The sequence below is a fragment of the Danio rerio genome, chromosome 14, assembly GCF_049306965.1.
Source record: "Danio rerio strain Tuebingen ecotype United States chromosome 14, GRCz12tu, whole genome shotgun sequence".
Taxonomy (NCBI): Eukaryota; Metazoa; Chordata; class Actinopteri; order Cypriniformes; family Danionidae; genus Danio; species Danio rerio.
This window is the reverse complement of record NC_133189.1, coordinates 46,123,040-46,145,336: the sequence shown is the minus strand read 5'-3', so window position 1 is coordinate 46,145,336 and position 22,297 is coordinate 46,123,040. Positions and strand designations below refer to the sequence as shown.

General features: G+C 36.2%; 2 protein-coding genes and 1 long non-coding RNA gene across 6 annotated transcripts in view; 1 reads left to right on the top strand and 2 right to left on the bottom strand.

The window, feature by feature from the left end:
* The window catches only part of LOC141377590 (uncharacterized), a 165,569-nt gene extending 165,134 nt beyond the window's left edge, over nucleotides 1-435 (bottom strand). Inside the window, exon 1 of the long non-coding RNA XR_012389964.1 lies at nucleotides 141-435. This is a non-coding gene — a long non-coding RNA (uncharacterized lncRNA). The remainder of the gene's footprint in view (nucleotides 1-140) is intronic.
* The window catches only part of itga6l (integrin, alpha 6, like), a 37,489-nt gene extending 35,190 nt beyond the window's left edge, over nucleotides 1-2,299 (top strand). For all 3 annotated transcript variants that reach the window (XM_073922185.1, XM_021481280.3, XM_073922186.1), the window contains 3 exons: nucleotides 6-104; nucleotides 578-703; nucleotides 2,090-2,299. In XM_073922185.1, the coding sequence (XP_073778286.1) occupies nucleotides 6-104; nucleotides 578-703; nucleotides 2,090-2,137 (273 nt within the window). In that variant the 3' untranslated portion in view covers nucleotides 2,138-2,299. The remainder of the gene's footprint in view (nucleotides 1-5; nucleotides 105-577; nucleotides 704-2,089) is intronic.
* A 108-nt stretch (nucleotides 2,300-2,407) lies between these two features.
* Nucleotides 2,408-17,433, bottom strand: chrnb3b (cholinergic receptor nicotinic beta 3 subunit b). 2 transcript variants are annotated; one of them, XR_012389378.1, is made up of 7 exons: nucleotides 17,172-17,433; nucleotides 16,364-16,512; nucleotides 12,903-12,947; nucleotides 7,801-7,910; nucleotides 5,466-6,342; nucleotides 3,774-3,994; nucleotides 2,408-3,298 (listed from the first exon to the last, which is right to left on the bottom strand). XR_012389378.1 is itself a non-coding variant. In NM_173287.1 (6 exon segments), coding segments are annotated over 6 exon segments (1,389 nt in total).
* Nucleotides 17,434-22,297: the final 4,864 nt, after the last annotated feature.

Genomic DNA, 22,297 nt, shown 5'->3' with positions numbered 1-22,297 from the left:
TGCAGGAATACAGCTCATTGAACTACTTGGACATCATATTGAATGCATCTTTGACCCTTAATGGGACTCAAGGGAATATTGGAATGCAGCCATCAGACACTAAGGTTAATAACAGATAATCCATTTTTATATAGAAACACTGTTCATTAATTTTCTTGTCGGCTTAGTCCCTTTATTAATCCGGGGTCACCACAGCGGAATGAACCAGCAACTTATTCAGCAAGTTTTTACGCAGCGGATGCCCTTCCAGCCGCAACCCATCCCTGGGAAACATCCACACACACATTCACACACACACTCATACACTACGGACAATTTAGCCAACCCAATTCACCTGTACCACATGTCTTTGGACTGTGGGGGAAACCGGAGCACCCAGAGGAAACCCACGCGAAGGCAGGGAGAACATGCAAACTCCACACAGAAACGCCAACTCGAACCAGCGACCTTCTTGCTGTAAGGCAACAGCTCTACCTACTGCGCCACTGCCTCGCCTTAGAAACACTGTGTAATGTTTTGGTGAAAGTACCTGAATGATATGCGTGTGTGTGTGTGTGTGTGTGTGTGTCTTCTGCAGGTGAAGCTGACAGTTTTTGCAGAGAGAAGACCTGCTCTGCTCAGCCGAGTGCCATGGTGGCTCATTCTTCTCAGCGTCGTGACTGCTCTGCTTTTACTAGCTTTGCTCTTCTACCTGTTGTGGAAGGTAATGTGCAAATATCTTCTGCAAACATAAACATTTTCTTGTATTAACCTGAAGGAAAAGAATTGATTGATTAGTGTATTTTGCATTGTATTTATTCAGGGTGTCTTAAAATATTAAGTGATGTTTCCTGAGGTGTTACATTTGGTAGAATATTTTGATGATGTATTTATTTTATACAACAGTTCTGTCAAGTTCTCGAATTATCGGCCGATAGCTGTGAGATATTCTGCACTAACAGCACTCATACAGCCTCCTCACTCTTGTGTATTACTCCGCCCACATAGTTACAGCAGATTAATAGACTAACAGACTTGTAAGGAGAGAATGGAGTTGTTTAGATTGCAACTATGCAGTTTCTTTATAAGGATAGTGCCTATTTTAAATATTTATGATTTCAGAGATCGGCAGCCATCAGCCTGTCATAGTGAACAGAACAAAGTTGGTTGCGCCACAAGATGGCGACAGCATATAATAAGTCCTTTGGAGAGAAAAACTAAGCGTTGTCTTTTCGTATTGCAAACTACAGCAGATCAAATCATTATTCAACTGGTAAGAGACATTCTAAGTCGTTCTCTCACTCTTTTGTATGTTATAGTGCTATATTTATAACATAGTAATCTGCTAGTGATTGGTTTGCTTTGGCTTTTTTGGGTTAATTATTGTGATAGAGAATCAAGCACTAGTTCTAAAGTGTGTTAGCAGTGGTTTCTGCTATTCTGATGTCAGCTGCAGATGTGAATGAATGGCGGAAGAAAGTAGTTCCTCGTACAATAGGGATTTAGACTCTCCGTGTGATTTTTCTTTTTTATATACGCAATTATGCCGTCTAGCTGTTGTATAAATGCAATATCACACTCAGCAGTGCGATATATACAGCCATATCGCACTGATACTCGTTTGATATTGCTCATTTAAAGATTTTATTAAAGTGAGATTAATCATTGCATACTATGCTCTTCTATGTAGTTTATTTCTGCAATCCTACTGGTTTTGTTATCATGTCCATGCTCACTAACTGCTGCATTATATCACAGATAGATTTACAGACACAGATATGCATCATACTAACTTTTTTCATTCATTGTTTGGGGGTAAAATAAAGTGTGTCTCCACTAAACAAAAAAGATCGATTGTGAATTTGCCCTTTTTAATTAATCAAACTCAGAGTACAACTAAGACTGTTTAGTTGTAGTCTTGCAATAAATGAATAGTGAATTTAAGTTAAAGAGCCACTAGATAAAACTGGCGATGAGGTCTTAATGAATGGAAATGTATATTACAATGCTCCTAAAAGCTATTCACTTTACCTCCATAATTCCTGTGTACATGCTGATAATGAAAGGGCATTTAGTGTTTAGAGTTGCTGTTAATTGTGTTGTTTCTCAGTTTGAGTGCTTGACGTGTGGAGCGTGTGCCAAACAGAAGGAAGTTTAAGAAGCAATGGAGAAGTGTCGAGCAGACGGAGACGAGTCTTCTCAAAGATTAACAGGATGCTGTACAGTTTTTTTTTACAATTCTTTTATGCAGATGCATTTTTTCCCTCTACACATACTTTTATTTGGTTGATGTTCATAAATAAATGCTATTAACTACAAACTGTCCTCAGTCCTGTTGTATCACTACAAGACAATATATACTTACATTTTTATTTTTTAACACCTTCTCAATACTTTGCACTGCGAAAACAAGAACAGTCTATATATGGAGCGAAACTGTGGATAATTTATTACGGCTTTTACACAAAGTGCATTCACTGACCATGTTTCAGATGACAGGATTTACCAAACACAAGCTAAACTCAATATACTATACAGTATACCCTACTTTCTAATTTACATGTTTGATGAACAAAACTGAATATAGATTTGCTATATTTCTACAGTAATACCATCTTGAAATATATCACAAATCTTGTTTGCTTGTTGGATGACAGACTTAGTGTTATGAAGGGACTGGCGATTTGACAAATCCTAAGAGAGCATTTTATTTCATGACAACAATATACTCTATATGTGACATTTTATTTATTTAATAATATTGCAAAGAAACATTACAAAAAAAAACGAATGAAATGTAAAACTAAAAACACAATATGAATCAAATATAAATTAATAATAACAGGGCCTAAAGATTTATATTTCCATCATCAACAAAAAAAAAAATTAAGAAGAAGAAGAATCACTCTGATCCTGGTGTAAAATAAAATGTGACTGCCAGGAGCAAGATTTCATTTGCACGTTTTTAATAAACTATGGAGGTACAAGTTAGCTATAGTTACGGGACTCGGCATTCATAACAAAACATTGTTACTGCATAGCTTTCTGCACATTGAGAAGTTGCATATTGGCAAAACGTTACAGCTCATTTACATCTAAACCTGACGTTTGGATATTTGAGTTTGCAGTGATGAAATGTTTCTGCACACATTGGCATAAACTGAACCTGTGTCAGGATCCAACAATTCAATCATTCTTCCTGCTGATGATTCACATCTTATTGTCTGCATCCACTTGTCTCCTTAAAGGGATAGTTCACTAAAAATAACATTTTGCTATTATTTACACATACTTGACTGGTTCCAAACCATTTTCTTTCCTGTGTGCACAAAAGATATTATGAAAAATGTTCTATCTGTTTTTACTACCATGGATGTCAGTTAACAGTGTACTAAATTCTTTATATCTTCTTTTCTGTCTTCAGTTACATGAGCTTTGTTTTGTGATATTTTAGTGAATCTCTCATTCACTTCTGTTTTTATTTAAAAACAATAATATAATATGAGCTTGTTATAAGTTAATCAACAATTAGCTATTGTATTACATTTACTGTTCATTATTTGTATGCTTTATGTCATTCCAGTCAAGAAAAATAAATGCAAAATGTTTTCAATGTACCCGCAATTCTGGAATGATTCGTACACTGTTACTTTTACTGCATTTTGTATGTGCAAGTAATTGCTAAAAGTTGTTTAGGAAATATGTGTAAAAAAGACAGACCTAACAATCAACAAATAATAATAATAATAATAATACATTTTATATATATCTCAAAGTAGTGAAAGAAGGTCTACCTAATACTGAGTGCTGTGTGTGTTACTGTAAGTACAGTATTCAGGTCTTGATTGCTGATTTTGGTGGATGAGTGTTAAGGAGACGGAGGTGGAGGAGTGCTCAGAAACATCTTCACCGCAGGAGTGAAGATCAGGATGGTGCCGAGCACAGAGACGGTGAGGAAAGCCCACAAAAAAATCCTGTCCAGAACCTGAGCTACAAACTTCCAGTCCTGTACAACCTGTGAAAGACAAATCACAGCAATATCTTCAGTCTTTATAGCTAAACTACATTGAACAACATATATTATTAGTGAACAGTACATAATGGAAAATTTTTCTCTATTTTTTTTATTATAGATTTACAATTTACTACTGTGTGTTTATTATTCATTATGTGTTATTCCAACCAACTGTCAAAAATATAAACAAATGTGCCAAAAAGTAAATAAATAAATCTGTCTGGAAAAAAATTTTATTAAGCCTTTCTAGAATAAAAAAAATATATATTAACATTTACTCACAGCCATATTTAGTAAATCCATCATATTCTTGGGTATTTTAATTAATAAAATTATTAGATATTTTATTTAGAGTATCTATATACTACCAGTCAAAAGTTTGGGGTCCATAGGATTTTTAAATGTTTTAAAATAAGTATCCTGCTTACCAAAGTTGTATTTATCAAAAAAAAAAAAAAAAAAAAAAGAAAGAAAGAAAAGGAAAAAACAGAATATATATTAAAACATTTTATTTATAATAAATAATTTATTAAACTTACCCCATTTTTTTGACCAGTAGTTCAAAATGGCAAAATATATGACAAATTCTACTTTAATTCATAAAAAAAAGTTTAATGAAAAAATCTTTAATGTTCATGTCCTTGAAATAACTTTTAGATACTTAGATATTTTACTGATCAGATGCTTAAAACATTTATTAATTATAAAATATTGATTCATATTTTGTTCCATTGTTTTTTTTAGCATTTCTTTCTTTATTTTAATTTGAAACTGAACAAAAAATTACTAAATATCTTTAAGCTGATATGGAAGAATTTATTTGCTGGATAAAATCCATGATTGGATGGATGGATGGATGGATGGATGGATGGATGGATGGATGGATGGATGGATGGATGGATGGATGGATGGATGGACGGACGGACAGACGGACGGATAGCTAGATAGACGGCTAGATATATTGATGGATGGACAGATAGATAGATAGATAGATAGATAGATAGATAGATAGATAGATAGATAGATAGATAGATAGATAGATAGATAGATAGATAGATAGATAGATAGATAGATAGATAGATAGATAGATAGATAGATAGATAGATAGATGGTTGGGTGCGTGGATGGATGGATGATGGATGGGTGGATGGATGGAGGGATGGGTGGATCGATATAGGTAGACAGATAGATTGACATGGATGGATGGATGGATCGATAGATATAGGTAGACAGATAGATTGACATGGATGGATGAATGGATGGATGGATGGATGGATGGACATAGGTAGACAGATAAATTGACCTGGATGGATGGATGGATGGACATAGGTAGAGAGATAGATTGACATCGATGAATGGATGGATGGACATAGGTAGACAGATAGATTGACATGGATGGATAATTGCATTCAAATTATGCATTCAATACTTTCCTTTACCTTCATCTTAGCACGTCTCAACCAGTTCTTACCTCTCTAATAAAATGCTCCTTCTTGATATGCCGTGAGATGTAGCGCACAGAGTTAGTGGCCTGCTCCAGCATGTTGATCAGCGCCTGACCGTCTCCTTCAGGCCCAGGTGGCCCTTTCTTGCTCCTGGGCTTCAGATCAGGGCTCTGGGGCTCCATCTGCGGGTAATGGTAGCGGTCGGTGTTTCCCCTCATACACAGCAAATCCGGCAGCCGCTGGAGGAACAGAGTACGAACCCACGGAGACATGGGATGATACGTGGCTGAAGAGCGATGGTGAACGTTAATAACAAACACCGTCACGATGATGGAGAGAGTCACGAAGATCATGATGAAAAGCAGATACTCTCCGATCAGAGGGATCACTTTAGAGGAAGACGGAATGATTTCTTCGATGACGAGAAGGAAGACGGTGAGCGACACCAGGACGGAGGTGGATAGAGAGACTTTTTCTCCTTCGTCCGAGGGAAGGTAGAAAACCAGAACGGTCAGGAAAGACAAACCCAGACAAGGGATGATAAGAAAGAGCGTGTAGAAAAGAGGAAGGCGCTTTAGGATGAATGAGTATGTGATGTAGGGGTAGGAGTAATGACCGTCCCGTCGGCTGCCTTTGTGCCCCGTCGCGCTGAGAATCTCCCATTCACCGTTGTCAAAGAAGTCGCTTCGGTCCACCTGATGGTTAACAAGGACTAGCTCCACCATGTTTCCATCGTAGGTCCAGGAGCCGAACTTCATGGAGCAGTTCTGCCGATCGAACGGGAAGAAGGTCACGTCCATGGTGCAGGCAGATTTGTAGCTGGCGGGAGGAGTCCAGGTGATCAGGCCATTGTATCTCACGATGGCTTTGGTCATGATCGAGCCTTCAAAACGTCCGTCTGCGCTACAAGCAGGCAAGTGATACTGTTAAAGAGTCATGAAGGACTTCACATGTTATATAAACTCCATTAAATATTTTAACCAGGTCTGGACGGCCAGTGTCCTGCCAATTTTGGCTCCAACTTGCAAGGATGCTTCTAGAAAGCCTAGTAAGCTTGATTAGCTAACCCAGGTGTGTCTGATTGGACACCCCTGTTTTAAATAGTTTGCATTACTTCAAATTAAAAGGGGTCGTTCACCCAAAAATGAACATTTACTTACACTCAAGTGGTTTTAGGAATTTCTTTCTTCTGTTAAACACAAATATGAATATTCCCAAGAGTGTTGGAAACCAGCAGCCATTGACATCCATAGTAGAAAAATATATATTATAGATGTCTGTGGCTGCTGCTTACCAATATACTTCACTTTCATAATGTCACTTGGGACATATTTTACATCACCTGGGAAATATTTTTAAAAGAATAACAATTTCACATCAGGGCTAATAATTTTACCTTTAACTGTGCAGTAAACTGTTCAAAAGTAAAACATTTGTAATGTATTTCTCTGGAGTCCTGAAAAAATGCATCAGTTTTCACAAAAAAAAATTACACAGAATTTTCTTGTTCTGGTTGAACTGTCCGTATATGTTTTTTGTATGTGCTTTAAATGGTCTAGCTAACAGTAAACATTCATCCAAAAATGTTAGCAGAATGTTTTGCCATTATGGAACATAAACGTAAAAAAACAAACAAAAAAACAAGCTTAAATAGACAGTTTAAATAACATTTTAAATAGTCGCAAAAACATTAAATGGATATTAACACAACTAAATGGAACACTACAATTCATTCTATCTTTCATTTTCCTTCTGCTTAGTCTCTATTTCAGAGGTCGCCACAGTGGAATGAACCGGCAACTATTCCAGCATATGTTTTACACAGCGGATACCCTTTCAGCAGCAACCCAGTACTGGGAAAAACCCATACACACTCATTCACACACTCAAACACAAGGGACAATTTAGTTCATTTAATTCACCTATATAGTGCATGTCTTTGGACTGTGGTGGAAACCAGAGCACCCGGAGCAAACGCACATGAACACAGGGAGAACATGCAAACTCCACACAAATGCTAACTGACCCAGGCAGAACTTAAACCATCGACCTTCTTGCTGTGAGGCGACAGTGCTAACCACTAAGCCACTGTGCTTCCCTTTTTATATCATGTATGTTATTTTTTATCATTTATATTAAATGTAATTATATATGTTTATTTTGTTACTGTAAAGTGAATTGCAGCAAGCGTTTGTGAAAAGTATTTTTAAACTCAATGAGAGTCATGATAAATTCCACTTTTTTTGTTGTTGTTTTTTATCATTTTTTAAAACTGCGGTAAGAAACAGCCTTGTGATTTCATGACCCTTGAATGTTTTTCATAATAAACTACTGTTGTATATGATTGACAGACAAACTTACTTTTCATATAAAACGATGTCTGGGAGCCAGATGCTCTCTGACGGGACTCTGATAAATGTGATCCCACCATAATTCTCAGGGTTCCAGCGCAGTTTATAATCCAGCCATTCCTGCAAACCCAGATTATAATAATGAGTTTATCATGACAAAAATCTGTCATTACTTCACTACTACTACTGTCAGGTACTGTAGCATTCACAGAAAACAGATCATTACCTATTCCTCAAATTATGCTTTTACTGATTTTCAGTTGTTGTTGTTACCAAGGTAAAATACTCAGAAATTGCAATAAACCAGATAAGATTGATTATTCGATGATGTTTGATGTTGATGATTATTTAAGTATAATTATAAAGTTTTTTTTAAAGGATCCTGAAACACATTTTTTGAGATGTTGACAGTCATATATATGCAGGGCCGGAGTAGGAATGCTTTTTAGCTCTGGAGTTTCAACCCTTAGACCGGTCCACCTCAGTCGACGACTGACTATATTAAAATAAGGTCATTTCCAATTCACTTTCAAATGACACTAACAAGTCTTTTTCAAGGACACAGCTGCTTTAGAACTTCAAATGTTTTTCATAAATATGAGAACATTAATTCTTTATAGATATCCAGTCCTTTGTAATGGTCGTCACACACAAAAAAATATGTACCCCTACATGAGTAACCCAAACAGTATTTTATGTCTTATCACTGAAAATGAAAAAAATATGTAATACTCTGATGAGATTCGCACTCTGATCGGCTGCGTCGTAACGTAACGTGCTAACCCCTAAACCAGGATGGCGCTGTTAAGCACTGCATTGTTATCTACTGCTATTCATGTCTACTCTTTTTTTTAACCTACTCTTTTTCTCCCCTTTTTAGATTTCTGATCAAGTTATGTTAGATTTATTAATGTAGTAAATCATCTAATTTTCATTGAGCAGCTGTAATATTCATTAATATTAACTAAGGTGCCGCTGTTTGGGGTGGAATGGGGTGCAGCCCCATCATCATTAACCTGCGGGATGCATTTTGCTCACGGGGCTGTGAGAAAATAAATAAAAAGAGCGGAGCTGCGGCAAAATAATGAATAAAAAGAGTGAGGTTATGGTCAAATAAACAAATAAATGAAAAAAGTGCAACTGCTGAGAGTGCAAGCAGCTAGGGACACCTGCCCTTGCAGCCAAAAAACGGACCGGCCCACCGGTTCTCCCGATTCGCCAATCCGGGCCTGTATATATGTCCCATGTTGCTAAAAACACAATAAGGACACATATATTTAGCTAACAAATCTGGTTGTTTTTGCATTGTTTCGAGCAAATTCGTTCTGCTGGTTTGAAAATAAATGTTGAAGCTACATCATGATGATGAGATCATTGTGTAAAATCCAGCTTGGAGATTGGATGTCTGTACCAGTCGGTACAAAGTGACGTCATTGCATTTTCAGCACATCTGTTTATTAATGAGATTCATGAGAAAGACTTGGTTCAAACCAATCAGCGCACTCTATTGTGAATGAAATGCAACTTTATTTATATGCATGATATAGCTTCAAAGACTGTTTTTACCTGTTACAGTGTTCAGAGAAATGCCACAATGTTTTGCCAACCTTAATTTAAACAAGTAGTAGAAGAATTGTTCGGAGACATGGGTCATTATGTTGCGTTTATAAATGTGCTGCAACGAAGGTTATGTTTCCATTTCCCCCTGATGACAGCCTGGCTTGCGTGTGGACCACATGTATGGATTACAGTAGTCTGCTAACATGCAACAAAAATACGTTTGCAGGGGCGCCCCCTGTGGCCACCTCAATATGATTTTGCTGTTGATATTATTAACTTAAATGTACTTATGTAAATTCCCAATGTTTCTATAGATAAATAAATAACATGCAGCAACTAAATTATTGTTGGTGCCACCAACCTAGCTGATTCACTGCCCCTCTCTTCCCTAGTGGCGGATTTGGGCAATTTGCCAAATGCCAGGGCGGCGTCGCAAGTATCTTGCTGGGGGTGGGCGGCACGCAGAGATGATGCAACAAAAAGCATCCCCTAGTAAAAGCATTGGGATACCATTTACTTTATGCAAGTGTGTTAACTTAGAGTGGCAATCCCAAAATAAAGACATTAAGGGCCGTTCACATCTTTTACACGCGTGTGCAACCGAAACAACGCTGGTGAAAGCACTGACGCATGCACTGACGCATGCGTGCAGAAAACCATTCCCGTGCGGCTCACGCACTCGTGTGTGAATCCCGGTTGTTTACATGCACGCTGATAAAAAACGCGCCGCTCATGCGTCGTGAAACCGGAGTAAGCCTTTTGTGAAGAGGTGTCAGCACACAGTGAGTTTTAAAAGTCGACAAAACTAAAGTTTATATAATATGATGATGATAATACTTTCACTAAGTATGGCTATAAAGCAGTAAGGACAGGAGGGATAAAGAGTCAGGGAGGTAAGACTTCATAACAGATAATTCTATAAAACACATATTTTTGTATTCTATAGACTTGTCATAACTAATATTTATGCAAAAGGTTTCCTAAGTGATCTTAGCATATCACTCTGTTACATTGTTTTCCAGTAACATTTAGGATTAATGTCTGTTATTTATTTAGAATAATAATTGTATAATAATATTCATAATAATTGTATTTATTTAGAATAAATATAAATACATTTTTATTTTTATTGAAAAATAAATGTAACTATTAAAGGGGGGTGGGTATATGGGGGGGTTCGCCCAGTCAGTAGAACCACCACTGCCCCCTCCCTGATCGTCGTTGACAGCACACACACACATCTTCAATCAACAGTAATGGCTATGTAGGCTAATATTTACTTTAAGGTACATCAATAGAAGAAGCTGCATTAATAAAATGGCTCAAAAAGGGATATAGATAAATGATTTTATTAGGGTCTGTATAGTGAGTGTGTGTGTATAGTAATGCCTTTTGTTCAGTTTGTTCATTTGTTTGTTTTATCATTTAACTCATTAATCTCCATTAATTTTAGACATGGCATATACTGTATGCTGTACAATAAATGTATGTGAAAAACAACTGAAAAGTTATTTCTATATATGAGAAGTGTTTTTAAACTAAATATACATTTTTATTTGGTTTGCACATGTACTTGCTGAATTATTTCAAGAAATAAATTGCGATATTTTAAGACAAATTAATTAAATGAATTAGTCACATTATTTATTTTACCAGAAACAAAAATATAACATTACACTGAATTCATTATTTTTTGTGTGCCACCCCAATATTTGGTGTGGCCTCTTCTGGCCACCCCTATGAAAATTTTCTGGGGGCGCCACTGTACGTTTGTAAGGGACATTTTTTAGCCGAGTGGTTTTCTCATCTGGAAATGGTGAAATCCACATTTGCCGCTCGTCTTCTTTTAATAAAAGACATGGTTTCAGTTGGTGTATTTTTTCATGTCTCTACGGATTTGGTAAGTGTTTGATCATTAGTTTTTGTTTATGTTTATTCAGAGGCAAAGTTAATATCATCAGCAGTACTTTTTCAGTTTTTAAAGACATACCCTAGACCTTACCTAAGGTGTAAACACCTTAATCAAACTGTTACCATCGAGTAGGATTTTCGCCGCATTTTGTGAGATGATATTCTATACACACACGACTTTCTGACTCTACCTACCAAGTGCACCTAAGTTACAGAAAAATGTGAAGGTTTTTTTTCTCCCTTTTGTCATGCGGTCACAAACATTTCATTAAAACAACACTCTTCCAGCAGTTCCTCACATCCAATATCTTGTTTGCCATGGGGGGCATTCATGAAATATTCCTGAATAAAAGTGAAAGGGCCAAACTGCAGTTAAAGTCGACAAATTAAGAATTTGGCAAATAATTTGATTACTGATGTCCATGTAAACTGTCACTGTATTTCTCCTCTGCGTCTGTGTGTTGTTTTGCCTCTGTGGAATTCATTGCATCCTCGAACTGAAACTCCCCTTTTCATGCAAACCCCTCCCTCTTTTACCACTCGACACTCTCACCTAAACAGAGCTGGACTCAGCCACTTTCCTGACTTTTTTAAACTAGAGGTGTGAAAACACCCTGCTGAGACAGGGGGGTTTCATGGGCCTTTAACATGCCAAATTCATAGCAAATTAAACTTTATTATTTAAGTTCTAACAGCGGTATGTTACTATTTTTGTCATGTAGGATTTCCGCCTCATATTATTTTCTTCGCATTTTGTGACAACATAGTCTATAGACACACGGCTGTTTGACGCTATTCTCTGCACCTACTAAGTCTCTGCATCTACCAAGAAATAAAGAAGTTTTTTCCCATATGGTGTGCAGTATCAAATCCCATTAAAACAACCCTCTTCCAGCAGTTCATTCTCGCATCCAATATCGCGTTTGTGAAAGGGGCGAGCGTTAAATGTTCCTGAATTAAAGTGAAAGTGCCAAACTGCAGATAAAGTCAACAAATTAAGAAGGAAACAGACGAAATTACATGGAACTCCAGAGGAAATGTGGATAGCGCAGTGATGCAATAGCGTTAATAGAATTATGTGCTATAACTTGTAAAACAGGATCATGAAAGGAACATTTAAAAAGCAACACATTTAAACACCTTCATCATGGTATTGTCTTATTCAGATTTAGGCTAATAATTTGAGTAGTGATGTCCATGTAAACGTAGTCACTGTCTAGCTCCCCTGCATCTGTGTTTGAGTTGCTGGTGTCAAAATCAGCTGTAGTGCATGTACTGAAACTCCCCTTTTAATGCAAACCCTCCCTTTTTTCGCCACTTGACACTTCCACCTAAATAAAGCTGGATTTACCCATTTTCCTGAATTTTTTCAAACTACAGGTGTGAAAACACCCTGCTGAGACAGGGGGTTTAACAGCCTTTTGAAGTAACGCAGATTGGTCAGAATATCAAATGCCTTAAAAAAATATACCTTAATGATCTATGTCTAGCTTATATGACCATTACAATTGCACAATGTCTACACAGTCTTTGCAGATTCAGTCATGAAATAATATTTTTGACTTCAATACAACTAATTAATTTGGATGTTACCGCATACAGCATATTTAAACACTGTCAGTGATGTTTCAGGTTACATACCTCATACAGCCATACATTAGTGGTCATGAGCTGGTTTTTCTCATCCTAAATTCATAAACAGAGAAGACAGAAAGACAAATGTATCAATAAACATGAATAATGCAGTCTCTACTCGAATGATCTGCAAGGTTGAATTCAAATCATTCCCAAACTCTGGTTTAAGACACAATAAACAAAGATGAGGGGGAAAAACATAAAACACAGGTTTATATTATCCATTCTTCTGGAGATTATGAGAAATCGGAGTAGGAGCGGTGCTTGGAGAGGTGACTCAACCCACATAATAATAGCTGTCTTTATTTATTTTCATAGCCCTCAAAATCATGGGCTATATTTTTTGATAGATGTCCTGCATAACCACTTTTAAGCCATCTAATACTCTGAATTATGTGGCACTTGGGCACCTTCGCCTTCAGGTGGGTTTTAAATCAATTATTTCAAACAGGCACACATCTGAGCCCTTACACTTAATCAAATTGCAAGCTACACATGTACAAACACAAAGCTGATGTCTTTATTATTGAGAGAAACACACACAGTGTTGTGCATTTATTAATGCTAATTTGCTTTGTCAGTGCAATAATAAAATACACACTGATAATCTAATGCAGGACGGTCAGAGACAAACATTGAAGCATTATTTACTCATTCAGGTTTTTATCAGCTACTGCAGATGTTAGGCTGTGTCTGTGCATTTGTTTGAGCAAGCAAGCACAAGAGATGAAAGTAATACTGCGTTATTTGCTGAGCACGTGGTTTTTCTTCAAAATAGGCAGAATTGCTATCAATTTACTTTGCAGAATTTAATCATACCGGGAAATAGTACACCAATGGATTAGTGTAGAGGCTGGCTGTTTAAGAGGCCATGTGATGCTATTTCAAGAAGTAATTATTTTGTTAAATATGTATGGCTATGGAAAAAAATGAAGAGCATTTGGAAATTCTTAGTGTATCTGGCTTTATTAGGGATGTGTTTGGGTGTAATGATAATATTTGTTAAGTTATAAAAAAAGGTCTGATCAAAATGCCTACACATTTCAAATAAAAAAATATTGTCATTTAAGGTAATTACGCCAATGTTCGCTTTCTTAACTCTTCCAAAGTATAACATTGGCAGTGTGAAGTCTATTTTTTTTTTTTAAGTGTCAGTGTATATTATTAAGATATTATTAAGATATTATTAAGGTCGGCAGCTAGCTCTCTGCAACTCTTACATGGTTGCCCACTGAAGCAAAGCAGGGCTGCGCCCGGTCAGTACCTGGATGGGAGACATGGGAAAGCTGGGTTGCTGCCGGCAGTGGTGTTAAAGAGGCCAGCAGGGGGTGCTCAACCTGCGGTCTGTGTGGGTCCTAATGCCCCAGTATAGTGACGGGGACTCTATACTGCTCAGTGAGTGCCGTTTTTCGGATGAAAGGTTAAACCGAGGCATCCTGGCCTCTGCCCATCATGGTCTCCTAACCCTCCCCATATCATAATTGGCTTCATCACTCAGTCTCATCTCCACTAATCAGCTGGTGTGTGGTGTGCGGTCTGGTGCAAAATGGCTGCCGTCGCGTCATCCAGGTGGATGCTGCACACTGGTGGTGGATTAGGAGATTACCCCCCATTGTGTAAAGCGCTTTGAGTGCCCAGAAAAGCGCTATATAAATGTAAGGAATTATTATTATTATTATTTATCATATTTACAAGCTTTTTGCACAATATACTGTTTTGAATCTGCATGGTTTGCACATTTTGCCATGTGCCCTAAAGTGTAATTGCATCATTTCCAAATGTTTTATTTTTAAATTATATTAAGTGTGTAATTGTATTTATTGTATTTTTTTTTTTTAATTCAACTTTTTGTATTAATATTATCTGTTAGGCACCTAGGCTCTGACAGTAACGCAATTTCGATTCTCAGTACGTCCTTTACATGTGGTTGAATTGGCAATAAAGCTGAATTTGACTTGACTTTATGAAACATAAAATGCTCTAAATTTTCCCAGTGTTGGGTTGCAGCTGGAAGGGCATCTGCTGCGTAAAACATGTGTATTATTATTTTTCTTTATTTATTTATTTACAACACTTACGGGGATGAATACAGGAAGATCATGGAGTGAAGCCAGACATTGACATAGTGAGAATACCGGACAATGACATAATGAAACACAGAACTATAAATACACACAGGATGATGACAATGATTAAACACAGGGGTGAGACACAGGTGATAGTCATGAACATAATGATGGCGGGAACTAGAACAAAGGAGCACATAGTGAAGGTCACATGAGGAAAACAAACACACGAGGAAGACAGGTCGTGACAATATGCTGGATAAGTCGGCAATTCATTCCGCTGTGGCGACTCCTGATTAATAAAGAGACTAAGAATAAAAAGTGCTTTAAATGACAACCTTTTTATTTTAAATTAGTAAGAAATGTCATCAGTAGTTTACAAAATGAAAGCAAAATGAAATTTTACCCAAATACATTATTATATATCGTAATTAATCCCAGAAACAGTTATATTTTCTAGTTAGTTAGTTCCTTTTTATGTATTGGACTGCCTTTTGCTAATACAGGGTTTCTACATGTTTCTTCAAGTCAAATGTAAGACTTTTTAAGACCTTTTTAGGACCGTTATGAACTAAATGACTTAGACTTACACAAGTCTAAACAGTAAGGATTTTTTTTTCTAATAGCCCAGTTAAAACATTACAAAAACTTTAAAAACAAATGTTATCGTAAAGAAGATAACTAAACCTTATAGGTAAATACAGTTAATAAATAAGCTTGTGTTAAAACTTTTGTTGAGATGGAATGTTATGTGATTGCATGGATGTTAGCCCGATTAAGTAGTTTTACATGGAGATAAAAAAAAACTTAAGCCCTGTTTAAAATGATTTAAGACCTACAACACAATATTTCAGTGAATTTAGCAATTTTAAAGGACTTTTAAAGACCTTTTAAGACCCCGCAGATAACCTGTAATATTTTTAATTCTGACATAGGTGTTTGTGGATGTAATATCCGGACTTACAGTAATGTGTCTTGGGCAAATCTGGAGCTTTTGTCTATCTGTAGATCTTATGCATGCACAAATAGATAAATTGCACTCTAATGGAAAAAGAAAACCGAGCAGCCAAAAAGAAATAACAGTCCGCTGGATCTCTCCTTGGTTAATAATTTAGCCTTCCATCATATAACAACAAAATCCTTTCAGAGAAAGAGTGAGGCAGAAAAAACAGGAAAATGGGAGGGAAAGGATGGAGTGGAGAAGCAGGACAGCAATATATTCTATATATAGACTCTAAGAAAGCAGATGTCCCTAATATATGGGTTTAATAATCCACTGGTTTTAAAACCAGACAGCTCCGAGTGCAGCATTTCAGCACCATGGACAGAGACCAGCCCAGGCCCATCATACTAAAGCTTCATGTGAAGTCTATAAAGTGCCAACTAGTGTATTTTTCTTACCACGTCCACAAGCTGAGAGATCTTCAAGCCAAAGCGGACCTTCACAGTATGGTTTGCGTGCAGAATGGGCCTGACCCAACGCTGGTACCCCTGAAACAAGTCCCTGAGCAGAGCATCTTCTCTTTCTGCCAGAGATACAAACTCTCTAGCTGTTGAAACACACACATTAGCATTATTTACACCTTATCACATTAACACTGTATGGTATTAACAACATTTTACTAAAATATATATTTCTTAACTGACCGGGTATCAATGCCACCGTCTAGCAGTAAATATTAGTGTTTGTGCTTGACTTGAAAGCTAAACACTGCAGTAAAAGCGCAAGAGTCATGTGAACAGAGAGTAAGTACACTAAGAGTAATGGCAGAGATACAAGGGCAGATAGAAACCAGACACTTCATAGAGATCAGCAGATGTTCACTCACTGTGTCCTCCACAAACTGTTTACTGACCTCAAATGAGGACAAGAGCACTTAACTGCATATAGTGACCAGATAGCATTTGGTTGGAGGACACGTTGAAGTAGACAAAAGAAAAACAATTCATGAACGAAAAATAAAACAGCTGTCAGATTAAATTTAATAAAAACAACTCGTATTAAACTTATAAGATGTATTACAGCTCGTAGACTAACATTGCTGATACAACCATTCAAAACTGTTCAAGTTCATATGATGGCTGATATAAATAACAAAGTTTTAGGTATAGAAAATCGACATTTTTAGCATTTTTATAGTCTTTATAAAGAATAACAAACAAGAAAGTACTTCACAGGACAGAAAGAAAGTGATTGGTTTGCACTTACCAGGCGTGGTGGCGAAGATGCTGGTAAACAAGGTAAAAAGACCAATGACTGTCAGCGTCATTTCAGGAGGGAGTATTAAAAATTGACCTGACTCTTACTCAAATTAATCTGAACGCACTGGCTGCTGTTTAAAAACAACTTTTCATAACAAGCGATAAAAGTTTGTTGTTTGCCGCGAAAACTGCAGGAAAAACGGAGGTTGACTCCTGAAGAGAATCCATCCAGAGGCGCGCGCGCGCGTGCTCGTGTCCCAGAAGAGACTGGGGGAAGCGCGTGCGTGACGGTTTAAAGGGACAGGTGAATTTACCACAAACAAAATCTGAAAAGCAGTGTAGATAGCGCTGTCCCTTTTTTACCTAGATTTCTCCAAAACATATTTACAATTCTACACTTTGAAAATGTATACAAAAGTTTGACATTTTACTGTGTTTAATACAAAAGACTCATTTTATGTAATATATTTGCAAACATTGTACTTGTATTTTTAGTTCTGCAGAGCAGCAAAAATGGAATCGTCTGTAAAGTATTCATGCAGAAAATTACTATTACTTTTTATTGAATCATTATTTAATTTAATTAAATCAAATAATAATTTAAAGAAACCTGAAAAGATTTTGGCACTTAAATATTGTTTTTGTTACGGGCAATCTGGGATTAAACTAAATAATAAAAATAATAGTCAAAAATACTCTATAATAAAAATAGTTGTTAAAATGTTGTAATGTGACTCAGACATATACATACAGTGCTCAGCATAAATGAGTACACTACATTTTGAAAAAGAATATTTGAACAAAACAAATTAAACAGATTTATTTATTAAAATAATATTCTAGTCAGAACATTTTAAGACAATGCATTTAAATTCATGCAAAGTAATACAAAAACAATACAAACAACATTTCAACAATTTAGTTTTTTGTTTGTTTCTCTTGATTTTTGCAATTTTATTAAATTAAATATATTAATAAATTTCTATATTTAATATTGTTAGATTAGCTCCAGATTTGGCTTCAGTACTGGCTAATATATATATATATATATATATATATATATATATATATATATATATATATATATATATATATATATATATATATATATATATATATATGTGTGTGTGTGTGTGTGTGTGTGTGTGTGTGTGTGTGTGTGTGTGTGTGTGTGTAGATATGCACAAATATAATATTGTAAAACTTCCTATAGGAAATAATTAAATGAGAGATTTGTGAGGGGTGTAATCATATATGCTGAGCACTGTAGGTATTAGCCAAGTTTACATATAAACCACATATCATAAACAATAATTACTTAAAGTGCTTTATATAAGGCATCGTTGTTATAAAACAACAACAATAATAATAAAAAAAATAATATAGTAAAATCTGTTTTCTCAAACCTGTCACCCTTTTCACATACAGTATATGTAAATATAGCACATTTAATACACAGTGGTAAATCAAAATGCTTAACAAAAAAGTGATAAAATGAATAATAAAATAATGTTTATTCATGCTTTGGAATGGTGTGTGCAACTTGGGTGTATTTGTATATCTAAACATTTTCCTTTGTATTTACAGTCAAGCCTGAAATTATTCATACCCCTAACAAATTGTGTTGCTTTTTTTTTTGCAAAAATATTACAATCATGTATAAGAGGCATCAATGAAGGAAAAAAAGATTTCTCAGCGTTTATTTACGTCCGAACAAAAACCTAATTTAGGGCTTAAAATAATTCCAGGCTTGACTCTGTGTGTGAGTGTGTGTGTGTGTGTGTGTGTGTGTGTTTGTGTGTGTGTACTGTATATGTACAGTAATAGTGGAAGTCAAATTTATTAGTCATCCTGTAATTTATCTTTTTCAGATATTCCCAATTTATGTTTAACAGATGAGGGAAATTTTCACAGTATTTCCTTTAATATGTATTCTTCTGGAGAAAGTCTTATTTGTTTTATTTCGACTAGAATAAAAGCAGTTGTATTATTATTATTTTATATCCATTTTAAGGTCAGTATAATTAGCCCCCTTATTTTTTTTTTCTCAATAGTCTACAGAACAAGCTACTGTTATACAATTCCTTATTACCCAAACTTACCTAATTGACCTAATTACGCATTTAAAATGTCACTTTAGGCTAAATACCAGTGTCTTAATATATATCTAGTAAAATATTATTTACTGTCATCATCGACATAAATAAATGAGTTATTAGAGATGAGTTATTAAAAACTATTATGTTTAGAAACATGTTGAAAAAACTCTTCTCTTCATTAAACAGAAATTGGGGGAAAATATAAGAGAATTACAATTTAACAGTCAAACTAAAATGGCTTTAGAAATGTTATGCACTTTAGTCTACAGAATGTGTTTGCCTACAACGACCGATCAGATGTATTGAAATGAAATCTTTGCAGTGTGTCTTGTGTAAACACTCACAGCAGCAGCAGCGCAGGCAAATGCATCTCCTTACTGTTCACAGCTACAGTCTGAGCTGCTGTGATTTTCTGCTCCAGTTGGAACCAGCTGTGGCCTCGTGAGGGTCTGTGTCACTTTCTCTCACACCACTGCATTTGAATCTGTATATAATTTGGAATATGGCCATAAACTTGACTGCATCACACCAAAAAAGTTCTCAAATATTCCAATACACAGCAGAACTCCAGAGCTGAAATCAATAATGCACAGATAGAGAGCGAAAACTGCACTGCAGAGGTAAAGTTAAGAGAAGTCTACGCTGGTATCATGGCATCTGGCATTATGATTTAATGGTTGCTGACTCACATTCTGTGCTTATTAGTTTCCTTCATCCACCCTGCATGTGCATGTCTGCACAGAGCACTGTCTTCAGAAGAGGAGAAAACAGACCGGAAAATGACTTAAATATTCATAGAGTCCTTTAAATAATGCATCCCATCCTCCATTTGCACACTCCCCTGACTGCACCGTCGCCACCTGTCAAATCAGCAGAGTCACAGTCACGATGAGTTAACACTGAAACACACTAAAAATAACTCGGAGAGTCCTGAGTAATTAATACAGCCAAAATACTGTGATTAAAGTGCTAATGAGGCCTCCTCTGCATAGCAGGTTCAGGCTTTTGTTTGACTTTTTGATTTACCAGTGTAGTGTGTTACAGGCAGTGGAAGAACACAAAAAATAAGCAGTTTCAGCATATTTTCCTTTTAATGTTGTTTTATAAAACCAAGTCGCTCAATTTATTAATGCTTTGTTACAAACTCATATAGATAAATCCAAATATTAAAAAAATACTTACACTTAAAGTAAATATCAACTAAAACTTTAATTATATACGTATATATATAAATATACACTCATTGGCCACTTTATTAGGTACACCTCACTTTATTAGGTACACCTGTCCAACTGCTCGTTAATGCAAATTTCAAATCAGCCAATCACATGGCAGCAACTCAATGCATTTAGGCATGTAGACATGGTCAAGACGATCTGCTGCAGTTCAAACTGAGCATTAGAATAGAGAAGAAAGGTGATTTAAGTGACTTTAAAAATGGCATGTTTGTTGACTGACTGGTCTGAGTATTTCAAAAACTGCTGATTTACTGGGATTTTCACGCACAACCATCTCTAGGGTTTACAGAGAATGGTCCAAAAAAGGGAAAATATCCAGTGAGCGGCAGTTCTGTGGGTGCAAATGCCTTGTCAGATGTCTCTAGAGGTCAGAGAAGAATGGCCAGACTGGTTCGAGCTGATAGAAAGGCAACAGTAAATTTAATAACCACTCGTTACAACCGAGGTAGGCAGAAGAGCATCTCTGGACGCACAACACTTCCAACCTTGAGGCGGATGGGCTACAGCAGCAGAAGACTACACAAAGTGCCACTCCTGTCAGCTAAGAACAGGAAACTGAGGCTACAATTCACACAGGCTCACCAAAATTAAACAATTGAAGATTGAAAATAACGTTGCCTGGTCCGATGAGTCTCAATTTCTGCTGTGACATTCGGATGGTAGGGTCAGAATTTGGCGTCATAATAATAGATAAAAGCTTGGATTCATCCTGCCTTGTAGCAACAGTTTAGGCTGCTGGTGGTGGTGTAATGGTGTGGGGGATATTTTCTTAGCACACTTTGGGCCCCATTAGTACCAATTGAGCATAGTGTCAACGCCACAGCCTAGCATTCTATATATATAGAATGAGAGAGAGAGAATACATCTATAACTATAAATAAAAAATATAACTAAATAATAATATGAATGTATAGTTTTAATAGCTTTTTTCTTAATTTATCACATAATCATCATAAAAAAAATAACATTATGATAATTATGTTAAGCAATCATTAACTCAGTCTGTAAATGTCCATCAAAATGCTGTTTATGTTATGTTTGAACCAACTTAACAGTAAAATGAGGTAAAATGTGAAGTTTGTATTGAAGAACAGTATACACTACCTGACCAAATTCTTGTCGCCTATCCAAGTTTTTAGAACAAATAATAACATGACTAGTTGATCACTTGATATCAGAAGTGGCTTATATGACTAGATTACACTTATTTCACCAAAATAAAACAAGATAATGCGTTGATTTCAATCATCCATCCATACATCTCTGCAATAACTAAAATCACTTATTAATAGTCATCTGGAATGACAAAGAAAGCGTTCTTGCAGGACTCCCAGAGTTCATCAAGATTCTTTGGATTCATCTTCAATGCCTCCTCCTTCATCTTACCCCAGGCATGCTCAATAATGTTCATTTCTGGTGACTGGGCTGACCAATCCTGCAGCACATTGACCTTCTTTGCTTTCAGAAACTTCGATGCGGAGGCTGAAGTATGAGAAGGAGCACTTTCCTGCTGAAGAATTTGCCCTCTCCTGTGGTTTGTAATGTAATGGGCAGCACAAATGTCTTGATACCTCAGGATGTTGATGTTGCCGTCCAGTCTGCAGATCTCTCCCACGCGCCCATACTGAATGTAACCCCAAACCATGATTTTTCCAATACCATACCAGACTAATTTCTGTAAGAATCTTGGGTTTATGCAAGTTCCAATAGGTCTTCTGCTGTATTTGTAATGAATGGGATGCAGTTCAACAGATGGTTCATCTGAAAAATCTACCTTCTGCCAAATTTCCAAATGA